This window comes from Acinonyx jubatus, chromosome C1, assembly GCF_027475565.1.
Source record: "Acinonyx jubatus isolate Ajub_Pintada_27869175 chromosome C1, VMU_Ajub_asm_v1.0, whole genome shotgun sequence".
NCBI lineage: Eukaryota > Metazoa > Chordata > Mammalia > Carnivora > Felidae > Acinonyx > Acinonyx jubatus.
This window is the reverse complement of record NC_069381.1, coordinates 116291226-116308317: the sequence shown is the minus strand read 5'-3', so window position 1 is coordinate 116308317 and position 17092 is coordinate 116291226. Positions and strand designations below refer to the sequence as shown.

Below are 17092 nucleotides of genomic sequence, written 5' to 3'. Positions count from 1 at the left end.
TTAGAAGGGGCTTTAAGGGGCGGGCCGGCGGGAGGCTGGGGTCCTCCGCAGGATTAGCGCAGGGTGGGCGCGCGCCTTAGGCCGCCATTTCTTGGCGTCTCCAGAGGAGCCGCCCCCTCCTCAGTCTCGCTCGGGACCTCTTCCCTTCCGTCGCCGGCTCTCCGTGCTGTCTTCGCCACCGCGCCTCCGTCCCCAGCCCAGGTAAGTGCGAGGCCCAGTGGCCCCGGCCGCGCTGCCCGCACCCGGCTCCGTCCACGCCCCGCTTCGCCTCCCGGCTCGTGGGACCCGTTCCGGCCCGCGCCTGGGCTCCGTGCTCGCGGCCTCGCCTCGGGACCTCGCCTCCGGCCGCCGCTGCTTCCCCAGCCGGCCGGCAAAATATTAAACCTGCTGGGAGGGGAGGGGCGGCGGCGGCCAATCGGGCCCGGCCGCTGAGTTTCGGGCGATACCGTGAGCCGCAGCCGGGAGTCCGGGGCAAGGCCGGTTAATGTGTGCCGGCTCAATCCCTGCCCGGTCCCGACTCCCTAGTGAGTGGCTGAGGGTCGCCCTTCACCGTGAGTTCTCGAGTTAGCCGTCTGGTTGGCGAGGGGGATGTGGCAGGTCAAGGGAAAAACCCACCTCGAGTGTGTGTCACGGTTTTACAACAAAAACCCGGGTGGACTTCGGGGGTTGGTTTGCGTTTGACCGAAACTTCAGCCGCTTGGCAATTGTGAGAGGCAGGTGTGTTCCTAGCAATGGCGGGATCCAAAGGACCCTCCCCGCCCCCACTCGTGGAGCTGGGCGTGTTCTTCGTGGGTTCTTCGGTGTGTGAACTTTAATGGTACCTGTCACTACTTTTGTGGTTACTAAGTCTCATGAATTTTAGCTAAGGGTAAGAAGACCCAAGTCTTTTAAACCTCTCAGCCACATTTTAAATCAATATCAGAAGTATTTTTTTTTAAGAGGGGAAGAATTACCCTTAACTCCATTTCTGGCATTGCTAACACGTTGTTGAACCCTACTTAAGATAGTGAATTATTCATACATGTAAGCTAGTTTGCAGAGTTTTCTTCTTTTATAGGTAACCTTCGTTAGCAAATGATAGGTATTACTTCTGTTGAATTATTCTTTTACAAACGTTTTCTGTGTTGGGATTAGTGGGGCCAAAGGTATTAATATCTTCATGGCACTTCTGTATATGGGTATATTGCTTTATCAAAAAGCAATTGCCTACCAAAGAATGTGGCTATCAGTCACTTAGGAGCGTGTACGTATTTCATGACAAACTTCTGAGTTTTTAGATTAAAAAAAAAAAAAACACCTTCAGTTAATACAGTGCGTTTTTATGATTGTAAAGGAAACCTTGTTCATTGCTGAAAAATTAGAAATCACAGATTAAAAACTAGCACTAAAAAAACATATAAACCTACTCTCTGAGAATTCCACTGTATCATTTTAGTGTCAGAAGTTCTTTATTGAGTTCCTAATATGCTGATTACTATGCTAGCTAGGTCATCTTGCTGAATGAGTCAGACCAGGTCCTTGAGTCTTAGTGGGGAAGTACACAGTTAAAAAAATAATTAAACAATTGGGTGTTTAATTACAGTTTTCTAAGTGTTGAAAAGTCTAAGGGTATTGAAAGGAGTACCTCATTTAGACTCAGGAGTCAGGGAATGCTTTTCTGAGGAAATGGGGGAGACTTAAAGTGGAAAAAGAGCATTCCAGAAAGATGGAACAGCCGAAACAACAACAAAACAACAAAAAAGGCCTGCAGTTAAAAAGATTGTTGGATTGAGCAGAAGGGATACCAGAGCAGATTGAGCAGCTGGGAGTAGGCTGTCTGAAGGGTCAGGCAGGTAGGAGGAGGAGCTGCATCAGGGAGCAAGGCCACTAAAGATTTTTAAACTGGGATCAGATTTGTGGTTGCTAAAAATCTGCTGTAGCGTTAAGAATGGAAATAGTAGTTGGGTGGAAAAAGTGAATTTTGAAACATCTTTTTTTCTTTAAATAATTTTTAAAAGCTCTTTTGAGGGGCGCCTGGGTGGCTCAGTCGGTTAAGTGGCCAACTTCAGCTCGGGTCATGATCTCACAGTCTGTGAGTTCGAGCCCCATGTCCGGCTCTGTGCTGACAGCTCAGAGCCTGGAGTCTGCTTCAGATTCTGTGTCCCCCTCTCTCTCTGCCCCTCCCCTGCTCATGCTCTGTCTCTCACTGTCTCAAAAATAAATAAAAACATTAAAAAAAAAAAAATAAAAGCTCTTTTGACACCTTCATATATTCTTATTATAGAGGACTTTGGTACCTTCACATGACCCTCTCCAGAGATAACCTCCCTTAACAGTTGCGTGTCTTAGTCCTTTTGCGTACATGTAGGTATCCCACACCAGGGTGGGATAAAACTTAACCATTTTTCTCTGATTTCATTTTTAACTTAAAAATATTGTTGGTGTCTGAGTCCACTGTATTTAAAAAACAGCTGTGTTGTATGCCAGTTGATGTACCATAGTTTGTTTAACCACTTGATGGACACATTTAAAATTGTAAGGCAGTTATGCCCTGAAAATCCTTATTTCTACAACTTGGATCACATCCTGTTTCTTTAGGATATCTTATCAGAAGTAGAATTGCCAAATGAAAGGGTATGCACGTAAACATTTTTTTTAAAGATTAACATTTTTTTTTAACATTTATTTATTTTTGAGAGACAGAGACAGAGCATGAGTAGGGGAGGGGCAGAGAGAGAGAGAGAGGGAGACACATAATCTGAAGCAGGTTCCAGGCTCAGCTATCAGCACAGAATGTGGGGCTTGAAGCCATGAACTGTGAGATCATGACCTCGGTTGAAGTCAGACGTTGAACCAACTGAGCCACGTGGGTGCCACATTTAAAGATTTTTTTTAAAAGTTTATTTATTTTTGAAAGAGAATCCCCAGCAGGCTCTGCACCATCAGCACAGAGCCCAACTCAGGGCTTGAACCCAAAATTCACAAAATCATGACCTGAGCCAAAATCAAGAGTTGGACACTCACCTACTGAGCCACCCAGGCGTCCTTGCACATTAACATTTTTGATAGTGTGGTCAGATCTTCCAAAGAGGACAATGTGTGAGGGTGATTGTTTATCCTATATCCTTTTCAACACTGGCTGTCTTTTTATTTATTTTTATTTTTTTATTTTAGAGAGAGAACACCAGTGGAGAAGAGAGGCAGAGGGGGAAGAGAAGGAATTAAGTTTATATTTATTTTGAGAGACAGAGAGAGAGAGAGACAGAGAGAGAGAGAGAGAGAGAGAGAGAGAGACCCCCAAGCAGGCTTTGCACTGTCAGTGCAGATCCCATTGTGGGGCTCGAATCCATGAACCATGAGATATGACCTGAGCCAAAATCAAGAGTCAGGATGCCCGACTGAGCCACCCAGGTGCCCCTCATTTCTTTGACATTAAATTCTTAGTCTATCAGAAATCTATTTTCATATACATTACTTTTTCTCTTTTTAAGTTTATTTATTTATTTATTTTGAAAGAGAGTCAGTGAATGCACACGGGGAAGGGGTGCAGAGAGAGAGGAAGAGAGAATCTCAAGTTGGCTCCATGCTGTCAGTGCAGAGCCCAACTCAGACTCGAACTCACAAGCCATGAGATCATGGCCTGAGCCATGAGGTGCCCCTCATGTAAGTTGCTTTTATATTTTGTAAAAAGTGGTTGTGACATTTGGTTTTACGGTTCAGAATACATAGCTATTATATCGTAAAGAACCTTTGTTTTTTCTTAGCAGATTAACTACTTGTGAGTTTTTATTTTCAAGGGAGAAAATAAGGTAAAAGTCAGGAAGCTTGTTTTTTAGTTCATTTGCTTCCTAGGAATCTCTCAGTTGTGCATTTTGAACATTGTTTTCCCTAAGAAAAATTTTTATTTTGGAAAAATTCAACATATACAGAAGTAGTCAGAAGAATATAATGAACCCTCATATACCTATCGTAACAGCTCTGACAATGGCCAGTTACCTGGGCAATTTTAGTTTCTAGCCCCACTTAACTCCTTTCCTTGTATTATTTTGGTGCAAATACTAGGCATTGCATCATTTATGAGTATTTCAGTGTGTATCTTTAAAAAAATAAGGACTTTTTGGGGAACATATCTTTAAACTATTGTATCTAAACTGTTGAACATATCTTTACACTATTGTATCTAAAAGAAAAAGGGCAGTAATTCGTTGGTTATCATAAACAAGCCAGTCAGTTTTCAAATGTGTGCACGTATAATTTATATCCTTGGGAAGTTCAGATGACAACTGTCCTGTCTTTGCTAGTTTACCTAATTACATAGGAGTATGCGTGCTTGTAAAATGAGGATTTATAGCAATTGAATTTTTAAATACATTGGTATTATTTCAGCATTTTGGCTTCTATTCTCATCATATTTACAAATGCATCTAGTTTAAAGCATCAACTGGTTATACAGGACTTCTTTAACATTTAGTTTAAATTTTTTCATTAGTTTATTTATTGTTTAATTTACATCCAAGTTAGCATATAGTGCAACAATGATTCGGGAGTAGATTGCTTAATGCCCCTTACCTATTTAGACCATCACCCCCCCCCCCCAACACCTCTAGTAACCCTCTATCTGTTCTCTATATTTAAGAGTCTCTTATGTTTTGTCCCACTCTCTGTTTTTATATTATTTTTGCTTCCCTTCCCTTATGTTCATCTGTTTATTTTAAATTCTTCATATGAGTGTCATATGATATTTGTCTTTCTCTGACTAATTTCACTTAGCATATACTCTCCAGTTTCATCCATGTAGTGGCAAATAGCAAGATTTCATTCTTTTTGATTGCCGAGTAATACTCCATTGTATGTATATATACCACATCTTCTTTATCCATTCATCCATCGATGGACATTTGGACTCTTTCCATACTTTGGCTATTGTCGATAGTGCTGCTATAAACATTGGGGTGCATATGCCCCTTCGAAACAGCACTTCTGTATCCCTTGGATAAATACCTAGTAGTGCAATTGCTGGGTTGTAGGGTAATTTTATTTTTAATTTTTTGAGGAACTTCCATACCATTTTCCATAGTGGCTGCACCAGTTTGCATTCCCATCAGCAGTGCAAAAGAGAGCCTCTTTCTTCACATCCTTGCCAACATCTGTTGTTGCCTGAATTGTTAATGTTAGCCATTCTGACTGGTGTGAGGTGGTATCCCATTGTGGCTTTGATTTGTATTTCCCTGATGATGAGTGATGTTGAGTACTTTTTATGTGGCTGTTAGCCATTTGGATGTCTTCTTTGGAGAAGTGTCTATTCATGTCTTTAGCCCATTTCTTCACTGGATTATTCATTTTTTGGGTGTTGAGTTTGATAACTTCTTTATAGATTTTGGATACTAACTCTTTATCTGATAGGTCATTTGGAAATACCTTCTTCCATTCTGTCGGTTGCCTTTTAGTTTTACTGATTGTTTTCCTTCGCTATGCAGAAGCTTTTTATTTTGATGAGGTCCCAATAGTTCATTTTTGCTTTGTTTCCCTTTCCTCCAGAGACATGTTGAGTAAGAAGTTGCTGCGGCCCATGTCAAAGAGGTTTTTGCCTGCTTTCTCCCCGAGGGTTTTGATGGCTTCCTGTCTTACATTTAGGTCTTTCATCATCCATTTTGAGTTTATTTTTTGTGTTTGGTGTAAGAAAGTGGTCCAGGTTCATTTTTCTGCATGTCACTGTCCAGTTTTCCCATCACCAGCTGAAGAGACTGTCTTTATTCCATTGGATATTCTTTCCTGCTTTGTCAAAGATTAGTTGGCCATACATTTGTGGGTCCATTTCTAGGTTCTCTATTCTGTTCCATTGATCTGAGTGTCTGTTTTTGTGTCCAAAACAGGACATCTTTAATGATAACATCAGATAACTTAAAAAAAAAAAAATTAGATCCTAAATTGAATTAGGATCTAAAGTAGGTCCGTGCATTGTGATTAACAGATATATATGTATTTATTTATTTATTTATTTATTTATTTATTTATTATTTTTTTAATAAAAAATTTTTAATGTTTATTTGAGAGAGAGTGAGCGCGTGTGCAAGCAGAGCAAAAGCAGGGAGGGACAGAGAGACAGAGACATAGAATCTGAAGTAGGCTCCAGGCTCTGAGCTATCAGCACAGAGCCCAACACCGGGCTTGAACTCATGAACTGCAAGATTATGACCTGAGCTGAAGTCGGACGCTTAATCGACTGAGTCTCCCAGGCGCCTGAAAAGATGGATATATATTTTAAGTCTTTCTTATTAATCTGTAGTTTTCCTTACATCTCTTCCCCCCTTGCAATTTGTTGAATAAACTGAAATGTTTTAAACAACAAATTTATCATGTATGTTTTGTGCTTGTGTTTTCATGCAGGCGCTTTTTAGCTATGATCTTTGATAATTTTTTCTCTCTAAAATATGCATAAATTTTACATAAATTGCTCTGTGACGTAGTAGAAAGAGATCAATATTTGGAGCCAGAAAAATTAGAGTTTGAGCCCCTCTCTTCATTATTTACTAAATAATGGACCTGGCCAATGGTCTCATTTATCGGACCCTTAGTTTACTCATCAAAATAAGACAGTATTTTGGGGAGTTTTTCTAAGCAGCAAGTAAGATTCTTTACTAACCATTTGTTGTACTTGTTGATGAAGTCTATTCAAAATAGAAATTGTGTCTTCAAGGAGCCGATGATAAAGGAGACAGACATGTAAATGAATAATTAAAATCTGATTAGTGAAACAGTAAACAATCTTCAAGTTTCAGTGGAAGTGTGATGATGGGAGTGACTCTTTGGCAATCAGAGAATGTTTCTCAGGGGAGATATAGGTGGAATTGAATTAAAAAATAGATCGGGATTTTCTGATACATGGGCTTTTGACATCTGGGTTAATAGTACCTTTCTTAGGCTGCTGAAATAGTACCTTTGTAAGGTGCAAAGGGAGCAGTGACTGAAGAGAAACCTGGAGAGAAAGAGACAGGGCCAGATGTTCTATTTGAGTGCTTTTGTAAACCAAAAACCTATCTAAAATTTTATTTTCTTGGTAGTTAAGCAGATGAACATAAAAATGACACCTCTTAGAGCTTTGCCAATTTACTCAATTATGTAGGAATATCCATACTTATCCATATGTGTGGTATGTGTATGATCTTCAATTTATAGGCATTATTTTTTAATGTGCTGGTATTTATTTTTAAATTACCTTTTAATCAAGTTTATAAATGTAACTAGTTGAAAGTCATCTAATCCGAAGTCTTCTTTTGAAAAACAGTACTCTCCTGAGTTCTGTTCCCTTTAAGACAACCACTTTGATTTAAACATATTTTTACTGTCACTTATTGATTTTTGGTTTCAGGAATTACCAGTTGAATTCCAACTAGGCAAAATGAGGAATTGGCTCTCTGTCCACATCTACCTTTATTATTTATCTTATAGTTACTTTTTGGTTGTGTTTAGATCAGTATTTAGTGTTTAGAGTATTATGAATATTTAAAATATTAGCTAAGTCATGTAGTATACTGTGATTCCTTTTTCTGCTTGACTTCTTGTTTTCTTGTTTTCTCTGGAATTAATAATTGTCTTATTTGCATAAATTAGACATTAGGTTAGCAAAGTAGTTTTTTTGGTGTTACCATTTTGTGTTTGTTGTATTTTTAAAATTACTAAACCTGTCTCTTAATAAAGACATGAAAGGAAATGGCATTAACATAATTTAACATTATAAAGAGTTGATTTTACTAAATAGCAATTTAAAATATGTAAGAAATAGAATATTTGATAAAAACATAAAATTTGGATTATATTTGTATTTTAGCTGAAATAGGTGATTTTTTAAAAAAGATTTTATCTTTAGTAAATGTTTTTTACTAAATGTTTTTTTTTAATGTTTTTATTTTTGAGAGAGAGAAAGAGAAAGAGAGAAACAGAGCACAAGTGGGGAAGGGGCAGAGAAAGAAAGGGAGACAGAATCCAAAGCGGGCTCCGGGCTCCAGGCTCCAGGCTCCGAGCTGTCAGCACAGAGCCCTGCACGGGGCCCGAACCCACAGACCACAGGGTCATAAACTGAGCCAAAGTTGGGCGCTTAACCGACTGAGCCACCCAGGCACCCTTTAAAGATTTTATCTTTAAATAATCTCCCCACCTAGTGTGGGGCTCAAATTTGTAATCCCAAGATAAAGCATCGTGTGCTCCACCCACTGAGCCAGCTAGGCACCCCTTTTTGTGTTTTTACTGTGATTGCTCAGAAAAGAAATGATACTTCTTAGGATTGTTAGTGATCATCAAAGGATACTTTAGCGAATGGATTGTTTCCTAACATTTGTAGAGGTATACGGCTATTGTACATGAAATTCATTGATCCAAAAGACCTGATAAGCTTAATTAATGTTTGTTGTCTTCTGTCAGCTCCTTATAAAATAGTCCAGTAAGTTTAGAAATGCTGTAAATTATAGCTCTATTTTATATAAAAGTCTTCAAAAACTTGGAATTAAAGTAGCCAGTTTTAATTATTTTTTTCAAATTTACTTGACCAGAAACCTTTTTTAATAGTGTATCCATAATACCATAGGATTTTAGTAAATAACACCATATGTCTGACTGCATATTGTGGGGAGTCTTCTGATACTTTTTTCTGTCTGGTTTTTACAGTGACAAAAATGCTGAGCTTCTTCCGTAGAACACTTGGGCGTCGGTCAATGCGTAAACATGCTGAGAAGGAACGACTCCGAGAAGCTCAACGAGCTTCCACGCACATTCCTGCAGCTGGAGACTCTAAGTCCATCATCACATGTCGGGTGTCTCTTCTGGATGGTACTGATGTTAGTGTGGACTTGCCGGTATGTAGGTCCTGCTGAACTTTGGCAAATTCTATACGAGACCACTTTCTGCATTTGAATTCTCTACTGTTACCTTCCTGGGGAAGTTAGGTAATATAGGTTAGTATGGATCAGGCACTGTAATGTTCAAGTACACGGATCAGGTAACCTTAGATACCCAGAATGAAAATATTTCTTTGGGATTAGTGGAACTTAACCTGAAATATTTAAATGATAGGGCAGTTATTGGCACAAAACATTTGTGTGTTTATGTGTGTTCCTTAGGGTAGCTACATATAGGGTACTCTAGTGGATTTTTCACAATCCTTATTGAGCAGTCATTAAAGTAATGAGAATCTTTGGGAATGACAATGATACTTACATGTATACTACAGAACTTTTAGTACTCTATACTTTTCTGTAATTTTCAAAACACTCTTCACTTTTTTCAAAATAAATACTTCTTCAGCAGTTTAGTGTGCTTGCAGAAATTTTAATGAAATGGGGTAAAAGAACTTCATACTCATCAGCTCTGTCTATCCCTTTGCTCCCAAACTAGTTTGCGGGGGAGATTTTTTATACACTGTAATCTTTATTTCAAGACAGGATGTTGTAATTTTATTCAAATTTTAGGTGATTTCTTTTTCCAGTTATGAATATATAATTATAATTCACTATGAAACAATCTGATATATTTGAAAGGGATTGACTTATTCCTTATAGGCCTTTTTGAGGGGCCGAAGAGGTAGCTATATGGTTTAGGGGGAGTTGAGTTTCTCTCTAAGCTGTTTACTAATACCAAATGTCTTTGTTCTGCATTAAAAGATTTATGTAACTAAGCTGTTAAATGTGTGATTTGATGTGTCATTGGATGTTCCCTACTATCTTCCCTCCCTACACATTCTTTTTAGTATACACCTATATACCCAAAATGCAATAAAAAAGTCTTTGTGCGAGGTGGTAGCGTAAATGCTACCTACACTACACAGTTGAATAAACAGTAGAAGACCTTTAACTTAACCTTTAACTCACAGTGAGAGAATAAGGAATTGGATAGTTTAAACGAATATTCTGATTAATTGAATAATTTAGAATGTACTAGGCACGTGCCTTACACATCTTAAAAGTAATAGAACGTGATAAAATTAAACGTAGGGTTTCTTAAAGTGTTTTGAAGTTGTCATCATGAGTACGTATTTATTATCTTTCTATGTTAGACTGGACATCTTTAGGGTTTTTGATTCTGGAATACTTGAAGGCATTTACATTTTCTTCCTATAAGGCTTCCTGAGGGTTTGTCAGACATTCCAGTATGTGATACTTTGTGAGGAGTTTTCATATTCATTTCTTTCTTGATAAGTATCTTAAGAGTTTTGTGTACTATTCCATTAAAATATCATTAGATATGTGATAAAAAGCTTGAGATTGCTGTTTAAGAGACCAGAAAGAAGTTTCTTATTACCTAATGTTTGAAGTATGAAGTCTCACGGTTGTTGATGGAGGGGCTGATACTAGGAAAATAGGCTTTGTAAAGGAGCTTTTTAAAGAGACAGGCTAGGGGTACCTGGGTGACTCAGTCAGTTAAGCATCTGACCTCGGTTCAGGTCATGATCTTGCAGTCTGTGGGTTTGAGCTCCACGTTGGGCTCTGTGCTGACAGCTCAGAGCCTGGAGCCTGCTTAGGGGTCTGTGTATCCCTCTCTGCCCCCCTCCCCCCCCCCCCCCCCCCCCCCCGCCAAATAAACATTAAAAAAATTTTTAAAGAGGCAGGGTAGAGTGGAGGAGAAACTGCACTAGTTTTGTTTGTTTGTTTTTAATTTATAAAATATTTAGTTTTGAGAGAGGCAGAGAGAGCATGAGCAGGGGAGGGGCAGAGAAAGGGAGGGAGACACAGAATCTGAAGCAGGTTTCAAGCTCTGAGCTGTCAGCATAGAGCCCAGCACAGGGCTTGAACCCACAAACTGTGAGATCGTGACCTGAGCCAAAGTCAGGTGCTTAACCAACTGAGCCATCCAGGTGCCCCAAAATAACTCTTTTTTTTTTTTTAATTTTTTTAAATATTTATTTGTTTTTGGGAGAGACAGAGTGTAAGTGGAGGAGGTGCACAGAGAGAGAGGGAGACACAGAATCCTGAAGAAGGCTCCAGGCTCTGAGCTGTCAGCCCAGAACCCGATCCGATGCAGGGCCTGAACTTATGAACTGCGAGATCATAACCTGAGCCTAAGTCGGATGTTTAACTGACTGAGCCACCGAGGTGCCCCCAGCACTAGGTTTTAAAGTAGTGGAACAAATGGCTAGTGACTGGTATAGAATGGTTTCCTATGCTTGGTATGCTCAGTAGTGTGGATGTGATTGCTTGATCAAGGACAGAAATACTAGCTGACCTCTCACATAGACAATTGCAGTGAAAAAGCCAAGAGTTTTAGGTTTGACTCTTTGGGGAACTAGAACAATTGCCTTTTCAGCTCTGCAGGTGAAATCCTAGAGTTGGTAAACTAATTCTAGATCCTTTCATGGGTATAAAATGGGCATTGGCCTGCCAGCTAAACTGTTTTACTAAAAAAAAATAGACCAGAGGAATGTTAATTTCTAAAAAAGAAAGTCCCCCCCCCTTTTTTTTTTGATTTAGCTTCTCAACCAGTCTAGTGTTATTCCAAAAGAGGATTTAGAATTGATTTTAGAAATTGGATGAAGCATATACTCATTTCCCACTAGGATTAAGGTCACTAGTGATCATAACAAACCAGTGTGGAACTAAGATGATTGCCTAGGCAATATGTAAATGATCATCAGTGAGTGATTAAATAGAGTGCTTTAAATCTTTGGACTTCAAATTAGTATATACTGGTAGTATGGCCATTTTTTCCTTTTGCTGACTTCTTCCTCTCAAAACTGAGGGAGGGATTTAATTACCTTCTCTCCTCCCCACCTACCACTCCCCCCCCACCCCCCCGTTTTAAGAAATAACTACAGAAATGCCTAATGCCTTTTGGTGAATGATAAAAGCATCGGGTGGAAATTTCTGACTGGTTTTTAAATTTTCTCTTTGGAAATGGCCACAGAAACTTTGTTGATTTATGATCTTAGTGTTTAGTAATAGCCTGTCTTGTATCATTCTGCATCTTTCGAACTTTAATAGAAAATGTTTGATTAACCAATTTGGTAATTTAATAAACCTATTTTGCTGATGTAGATGCTGAAGGCTTTAAATTATATAGCCCATGTGTGGTTATACTTTTATTTATTATATATATGTTTTTAATTTTTTTAATGTTTATTTTAGAGAGAGAGAGAATGTGAGTGGGGAGGGGCAGAGAGAGGCATTGTTAAGATGGCAGCACACCCCATGTTGATCTATAGAGTCAACATAATCCTCACCAGAGTACCAGTTGATTTGTTTATAGAAATTGACAAGCTGATTTAAAAATTCATATGGAATTGCAAGGGACTCAGAATAGCCAAAACAATACTGGAAAAAGAACAAAGTAGCAGGACTCACACTTTCTAGGTGTTTGTTTTTTTTGAGCAAGAACATGCTCATATGCACCCCAGCAGGGGAGAGGGGCAGAGGGAAGAGATAGAGAATCTTAAGCAGGCTTCATGCTGAGTGTGGAGCCCAACACAGGGCCTGGTCCCATGACCCTGGGATCCTGACTTGAACTGAAATCAAGAGTTGGATTTAACCAACTGAGCCACCCAGACGCCCCTCATACTTCCTGGTTTTAAGCCTACTGTAAAACAACACTAATCAAGATGGTGTGCTACTGGCACAAGAATAGGCACGTAGGGGTGCCTGACTGGCTTGGTCAGTGGAGCATGGAACTCTTGATCTCGGGGTTGTGAGTTTGAGCCCTGTTTTGGGTGTAGAAATTACTTAAAAATAAAATCTTAAATGGGGCGCGTGGGTGACTCAGTTAAAGGTCTGACTTCAGCTCAGGTCATGATCTCGCTGTTCATGAGTTCGAGGCCCACGTCGGGCTCTGTGCTGACAGCTTGGAGCCTGGAGCCTGCTTCAGATTCTGTCTCTCTCTCATTCTGCTGCTCCCCCTCTCTAGCGTGTGCTTTCTCTCTCTCTCTCTCTCTCTCTCTCTCTCTCTCTCTCTCTCTCTGTCTCTGTCTCTCAAAAATAAACAATAATAAGCATTAAAAAAAATTCCATTGTATGATACATTGTATTTTGTTTATCCATTCATCAGTTGGTGGACATTTGGGTTGTGTCCAGCTTTTAGCTACTGTGAATAGTGCTGCCATGAATATTCTTGTACAAGTGTTTGTTGGAATACATGTTTTCAGTTCTTTGGGGTGTGATATCTAGGAGTGGAATTGCTGGGTCATATGATAATTGTATGTTTAATTTTTTGTGGAACCGACAAATTGTTTTCTGTAGCAGCTGTATCATTTAACATAGCCACCAGTAATGTAGGAGGGCTCCAGTGTCTCCACATCCTCAACACTTGTTATTTTCCATTTTTTTGATTATAGTCATCTTAGAGGATGTGAGGTGATATCTCATTATGGTTTTGATTTGTAGTTTTCTTTAAAAAAATTTTTTTTTAATGTTTATTTATTTTAGAGAGAGAGACAGAGAGCACGCAAGGGAGGGGCAGAGAGAGAGGGAGGCACAGAATCTGAAGCAGGCTCTAGGTTCTGAGCTGTCAGCATAGAGCCCAATACAGGGCTTGAACCCACAAACTGTGAGATCATGACCTGAGCCAAAGTTAAATGCTTCACTCACTGAGGCACCCAGGTGCCCTGATTTATAGTTTTCTAATGATTACTGATGAGCATCTTTTTATATGCTTACTGGCCATTTTTACATTGTCTTTGGAGAAATGTCCATTCAAACCCTTTGTGCACTTATTTCTTTTAATTGTGTTTATTTTTCTTAATTTTTTTTCATGTTTATTATTCTGAGAGAGAGGGTGTGAGCAGGGCAGGGGCAGAGACAGGGGGGAGAGAGAGAATCCCAAGCAGGCTCCATGCTGTCAGCACACAGCCTGCATGAAACCAAACTGTGAGATCATGACCTGAGCCAAAATCAAGAGTTGGACTGTTAACTGAGCCACCCAGGTGCCCCTATTCCTTTTAATTAACAAAATTTTTTTGGTGTGTTCTTATCTGGCTTTTAAAGTGAAAAAAAATTTGGGGCACCTGGCTGGGTCAGTCGGTTAAGCGTCTGACTTTGGTTCAGGTCATGGTCTCGTGGTTCGTGAGTTTGAGTCCCATGTCAGGCTCTGTGTAGATGGCACAGAGCCTGGAGCCTGCTTCAGATTCTGTGACTTCCTCTCTGTCTGTCCCTTCCCCAACTCATGCTCTGTCTTTGTCTCTTGAAAAATAAACATTAAAAAAATTTTAAATGAAAAGAATTTTTAAAAAAATTTTAATTGCAGTATAGTTGACATACAGTATTATATTATTAGTATCAGGTATATAACACAGTGATTAGGCAGTTGTATGCACGTTATGAAATGCTTGCCATAAGTGTAATTACCATCTGTCACCAAACAGTTATTACACTATTTTTCCAATGCTGTGCTTTTCATCACTGTGATTATTTATTTTATAACTGGAAGTTTGTATATCTGGGTCCCCTTCACCTATTTGACCCATCCCACCCACCTACCTCCCCTTTGGCAATCATTAACTTATCCTCTGTATTCATGAATCTGTTTGTTTTTTTGTGTGTTTTGTTCATTTGGTTTTTAGATTGTACACATAAGTGAAATTATATGGTATTTGTTTTCCTGTGTCTGACTTATTTCACTTTGTATAATACCCTCTAGGTCTATCCATGTTGTCACAGATGGCAAGAATTCATTCTTTTTTTTTTATGACTGAGTAATATTCCATTGTGTATATACACCACATCTTCTTTATTGATTCATCTATCAGTGGACATTTAGGTTGGTTCCATATCTTGGCTATTGTAAATACTGCAGTAAACATAGGGGTGCATATATCTTTTTGACAAGCATTTTTGTTTGTGTAAGTACTCACCAGTGGAATTACTGGATTATATGGTATTTCTGTTTTTAATTTTTTGAGGAACCTTCCTACTGTTTTCCATAGTGGCTGTACGACTTTATATTCCCACTAGCAGTGCATGAGGGTTCCCTTTTCCTGCACATCCTTATTTCTGCCCAACACTTATTTCTTGTCTTTTTTGATACTAGACATTCTGATAGGTGTGAGGTGATAACTGTGGTTTTGATTTGCATTTCCCTGAGGGTTAGTGATGTTGAGTATATTTTCATGTGTCTGTTGGCCATCTGGATGGCTTCTTTGAAAAATTGTCTATTCATGTCCTCCATTTTTTAATTGAGTTATTTGTTTTTTGGGTGTTTAGTTTTATGAGTTCTTTATATATTTTGGGTATTAACATCTTGTTGGACATATCATTTGCATGTATCTTCTCCTAGTCAGTAGGTTTCCTTTTCATTTTGTTGATGGTTTCTTTCACTGTGCAAAGGTTTTTTAGTTTGATATAGTTCTAATGTTTATTTTTGTTTTGTTTCTCTTGTGTGAGGAGGGTTATCCAGAAAAATATTGCTAAGGTCAGTATCTGAGAGATTACTGCCTATATTTTCTTTTGGAAGTTTTATGGTTTCAGGTCTCACAGTTAGGTCTTTAATCCATGTTGAGTTAATTTTTGTATATGGTATAAGATAGTGGTCTTGTTTCATTCTTTTGCATATGACTATCCTGTTTACCCAGTCCCATTTATTGAAGAGACTGTCTTTCCCCTAGTGTATATTTTTGCTTCATTTGTTGTAGATTAATTAGGCATATAAGCATGGATTTATTTCTGGGTTCTCTGTCCTTTTCCATTGATCTATGTGTCTGTTTTTGTGCCAGTACCATACTGCTTTTGTTAATACAGCTTTGTAGTATAAAAAAATAGCTTTGTAGTGTAGTTTCAAGTTTGGGGTTGTGAGATCTCCAGCCTTGTTCTTTCTCAAGATAGCTTTGGTTATGGTCATTTGATTTATGATGAGGGTTCCAGAGCCATTTATTGGGGGAAAGAATAGTCTTTTCAACCAGTGGTGGTAGGAGAACTGGATAGCCATATATGAGAGAATAAAGTGAAGTTGAAGCTTTAGCTGACACCATATACAAAAGTTAACTCAAAATGGACCAAAGACCTAAACATAAAAGATAAGACGATAAAACTCTTAAAACAAAATGTAGGGATAAATCTTCATGACCTTGGATTTGGTTTTTTAGGTATGACATGAAAAGCATGGACAACAAAATAAAAAAAAATAAGTTGGGCTTTTATCAAAATGAAGAACTTTTGTGTCTCAAAGGCCATCATCAAGAAACTGAAAAGATTCTCAGAATGGGAAAGAGTATTTGTAGGTTACATATTTGATAAGCACTTACGTCTAGAATATATAAAGAACTGTTACAACCCAATAATAAAAAGACAACCCAATTAAACTTTTTTTATGTTTATTTATTTTTGAGAGACAGAGCAGGAGTTGGGGGGGGGGGTGGGCAGGGAGCAAAGAGAGGGAGACACGGAATTCGAAGCAGGCTCCAGGCACTGAGCTGTCCACACAGAGCCTGACGTGGGGCTCCAACCATGAACCATGAGATCATGACTTGAGCCGAAGTTGGATGCTTAACCAACTGAGCCACCCAGGCGTCCCAAAGACAACACACTGAAAATGGGCAATGGGGTGCCTAGGTGGCTTGGTCTGTTAAGTGTCCAACTCTTGATTTGGGCTCAGGTTGTGATTTTATGGTCGTGAGATTGAGCCCCGTGTCAGGCTCCACACTGGGATGGAGCCTGCTTAGGATTCTCTCTCTCTCCCTCTCCGTCTGCTTCTCTGCTCACACTCTCTCTTTAAGAAAAAAAAAAAAAGAGGATGGGGGGCGAAGGATCTGAATAGACCCTTCTCCAAATAAGATATGCAAATGACTGATAGGCACATGAAATGATGCTTGACATCATTAGTCAGCAGAGAAATGCAACTCACAACCATGGTGAGATACTACATGTCAACTGTGAAAGTTAAAATGAAGCTGTCAGATAATACTAAGTGTTGGTGAGAATGTGGAGAAACTTTAACACTCTTACATTTTTGACAGTCCTATAAATTGTACATCTGCTTTGGAATAAAGCCTACAGTTCCTCAGGTGATTAAACATAGTTACCATGTGACCCAGCAATTCTACTTTTAGGTATGTATCCAAGAGAATTGAAAACATAAGTTTAGACAAAAACTTGTACACAGATGATCATAACAGTGTTATTCTTACTATCTAAAAGGTGGGAAAAAA

General features: G+C 39.0%; 1 protein-coding gene across 7 annotated transcripts in view; it reads left to right on the top strand.

Annotated features, from left to right (window-relative positions):
- Positions 1-17092, top strand: part of EPB41L5 (erythrocyte membrane protein band 4.1 like 5) — a 140658-nt gene that overhangs the window by 1338 nt on the left and 122228 nt on the right. For 2 of the 7 annotated variants that reach the window (XM_027055995.2, XM_053214901.1), the window contains exons 1-2: positions 277-551; positions 8641-8828. In XM_027055995.2, coding sequence (XP_026911796.1) covers positions 485-551; positions 8641-8828 — 255 coding nt within the window. In that variant the 5' untranslated portion in view covers positions 277-484. Of the gene's footprint in view, positions 1-37; positions 202-274; positions 552-8640; positions 8829-17092 lie in introns of those variants that run through there. The other 5 variants (XM_053214902.1, XM_027055998.2, XM_027055996.2 and 2 more) reach the window with 5 other exon arrangements.